Consider the following 2,955-nt stretch of genomic DNA (forward strand, 5'->3'; position numbering starts at 1 on the left):
ATAAAAAATAAAATAAAATAAAGTAAAATAAAATGTACAATTCAGTGGCATTCAATATATTCACACATTGGCTTGAGCCCAGGAGTTCCAGGCTGCAGTGACTATGATGACACCAATGCCCCCCAATCTGGAAGACAAAGCGAAGCCCTGTCTCAAAAAACAAATTAAAAAAACAACTGCCAGGCGCAGTGGCTCACACTTATAATCCCAGCACTTTGGGAGGCCGAGGCGGGCGGATCACGAGGTCAGGAGATTGAGACCATCCTGGCTAACACGGTGAAACCCTGTGTCTACTAAAAATACAAAAAATTAGCTGGGCGTGGTGGCGGGCGCCTGTAGTCCCAGTTACTCGGGTGACTGAGGCAGGAGAATGGCGTGAACCCAGGCGGCAGAGCTTGAAGTGAGCCGAGATCGTGCCACTGCACTCCAGCCTGGGTGACAGAGAGAGACTCCATCTCAAAAAAAAAAAAATACCAACCTTCCGCATCTCACCCATCACAACTCCCCTCTACATTGAGAGAACCATATTTTGCATTGTGGCATTGAGGCTGCCCCACCTCTGGAGGAGGGCACCCCAAGGTCCAGCCATACCTCCAACTCCTCCTCTCCCCTCTCCTACCCAGGGCCTTTCTCCGGATGCTCTTCCCCGAGAAGCTGGATGGAGACAAGAAGGGGCGCCCCAGCACTGCCGGCTCCAAGATCAAGGTGGGCCTGGGGTGTACAACGGGGAGCAGGCCGGGGGAGGACTGAGTTCCACCCTGCCTGGGGTCCAGACCCTGTTTCTCTCATTCCAATGTCTGTCTCTCCGCCAATCCTGGGGCTTCTGCCTCTGTCTGTGACGTCATCTGTCCAGCAGGGTCTTCCTCCAGGTCTGGGTTTAGGGGGCTTGAACCAGCTTCTTGGAGGTCTCCATCAACTCCTTCAGTGCAGAAGTGGACCATTATTCTAATACATTTTTGTTTGGTCTTTAGTCATTTACCATTTTTTTAATTTGTGGTAAAATACACATGACATAAAATTTACCATCTTAATAATATCCAATAATTTTTTTATTTTTATTTTTTTGAGACAGAGTCTTGCTCTGTTGCCCAGGCTGGAGTGCAGTGTCACGATCTGAGCCCCCTGCAACCTCCGCTTCCTGGGTTCAAGCGATTCTTCTGCCTCAGCCTCCCAAGTAGCTGGAATTACAGGCATGTGCCATCACACCCAGCTAATTTAATTTTTTTTTTTTTTTTTTTTTNCGGTGGCTCATGCCTGTAATCACAGCACTTTGGGAGGCAGAGGTGGGTGGATCACAAGGTCAGGAGATCGAGACCATCCTGGTTAACACAGTGAAACCCCGTCTCTACTAAAAATACAAAAAATTAGCCGGGCGTGGTGGCATGCGCCTGTAGTCCCAGCTCGTCGGGAGGCTGAGGCAGGAGAATGGCGTGAACCCAGGAGGCGGAGCTTGCAGTGAGCTGAGATTGCGCCACTGCACTCCAGCCTGCAGCCTGGGCGACAGCGAGACTCCATCTCAAAAAACAAAAACAAAAAACCCACAAAGAATGTAGTATCAGGTGTAAAGTAATAAGACAGGGATCCTTAAAGTTTTGACATGTGGTTCCCAGACTAGCAACCTGGGCATCCTTGGGCCTTGTTTCCAATGTGGAATCTCCTTAGGCAGAAGGATCACTTGAGATCCCAAGTTCAAGATCAGCCTGGGCAACGTAGCAAGACCCCTGTCTCTAAAAAAAAAAAATCGTTTTACTTGTGTACTCTGCCAGTAAAAAAAAATAATAATAATAAATTAATTAGTCCCAGCTACTCAGGAGGCTGAGATGGAAGGATCACTTGAGCCTAGGAGGTGGAGGCTGCAGTGAGCCGTGACTGCGCCACTGCATTCCAGCCTTGGCAACAGACCTTATCTCTGAGGGGGAAAAAAGGCAGAATCTCAAACTCCACCCCAGACCTGGAGAATCAGCATCTGCATCTGATTCTGAACTATCAGAATCTGAACAAACAGATTTAGAACTATTTGAATCTAACCTGACCTTTAAACCAGAATGCACCCACATCTCCCAGGGATCCACGTGCACATTAGGGTTTCAGCAGACTTACCATTAAATCCACCCACATTAAGCAGCATCTAAATCAATGACGTTTAGCAAATTCCCAGAATTGTGCAACCATCACCACAGTCTTTTTTTGTGTGTGTGTGTGTGTGTGTGTCTCTTGCCCTGTCTCCCAGGTTGGAGTATAGTAGCACTATCTCAGCTCACTGCAACCTCCACCTCCTGGGTTCAAGCGATTCTCCTGCCTCAGCCTCCCAAGTAGCTGGGATTATAGGCGTCCCACCATCATGCCCGGCTAATTTTTGTATTTTTAGTAGAGATGGGGTTTCACCATGTTGGTCAGGCTTGTCTTGAACTCCTGACTTCAGGTGATCCACCTGCCTCAGCCTCCCAAAGTGCTGGGATTACAGGCGTGAGCCACTGCACCCAGACTTATTAACCATTTTAAAATGTACAATTTATCCATGTTGTTCCCTTTTGTGGCAAAGAAAATAAAGGAAATAAATAAAATAAAATAAAATAAAATGAGAGAAACCCAAAGCAAGCAGAGGGATAAAAAACAAAACCATCTGCTGTGGTCTGAATGTTTGTGTTCCCAAAAGTTTATCTGCTGAAATCTAATCACAAGGGCAGATTTTTTGAGGTAGTCAAATCATGAGAGCCAAGCCCTCATGAATGGGATTAGTGTTCTTACACAACACACCCCAGAGAGCTCCTCCACCCCTTCTGCCATGTGAGGATACAGAGAAAAAGAACACATCTATGATCCAGGAAGGTTCCTTACCACACAGCAAATTTGACAGCACTTTGACCTTGGACTCTGCAGACTCCAGAACTGTTAAGAAATCGTTTTCTACTGTTTATAAGCAACCCAGTCTATGGTACTCCGTTATACTATTAT

At 46.9% G+C, this 2,955-nt stretch overlaps 1 protein-coding gene across 1 annotated transcript in view; it reads left to right on the top strand.

The window, feature by feature from the left end:
• Positions 1–623: 623 nt before the first annotated feature.
• Positions 624–2,955, top strand: part of LOC108523766 (unconventional myosin-If-like) — a gene marked incomplete at its 5' end in the record, with an annotated part of 6,313 nt that continues 3,981 nt past the window's right edge. The window contains one exon of the mRNA XM_017864544.1: positions 624–705. Within this exon, the coding sequence (XP_017720033.1) occupies positions 624–705 (82 nt within the window). The remainder of the gene's footprint in view (positions 706–2,955) is intronic.

Source organism: Rhinopithecus bieti, unplaced genomic scaffold (assembly GCF_001698545.2).
Source record: "Rhinopithecus bieti isolate Rb0 unplaced genomic scaffold, ASM169854v2 scaffold_77432, whole genome shotgun sequence".
Taxonomy (NCBI): domain Eukaryota; kingdom Metazoa; phylum Chordata; class Mammalia; order Primates; family Cercopithecidae; genus Rhinopithecus; species Rhinopithecus bieti.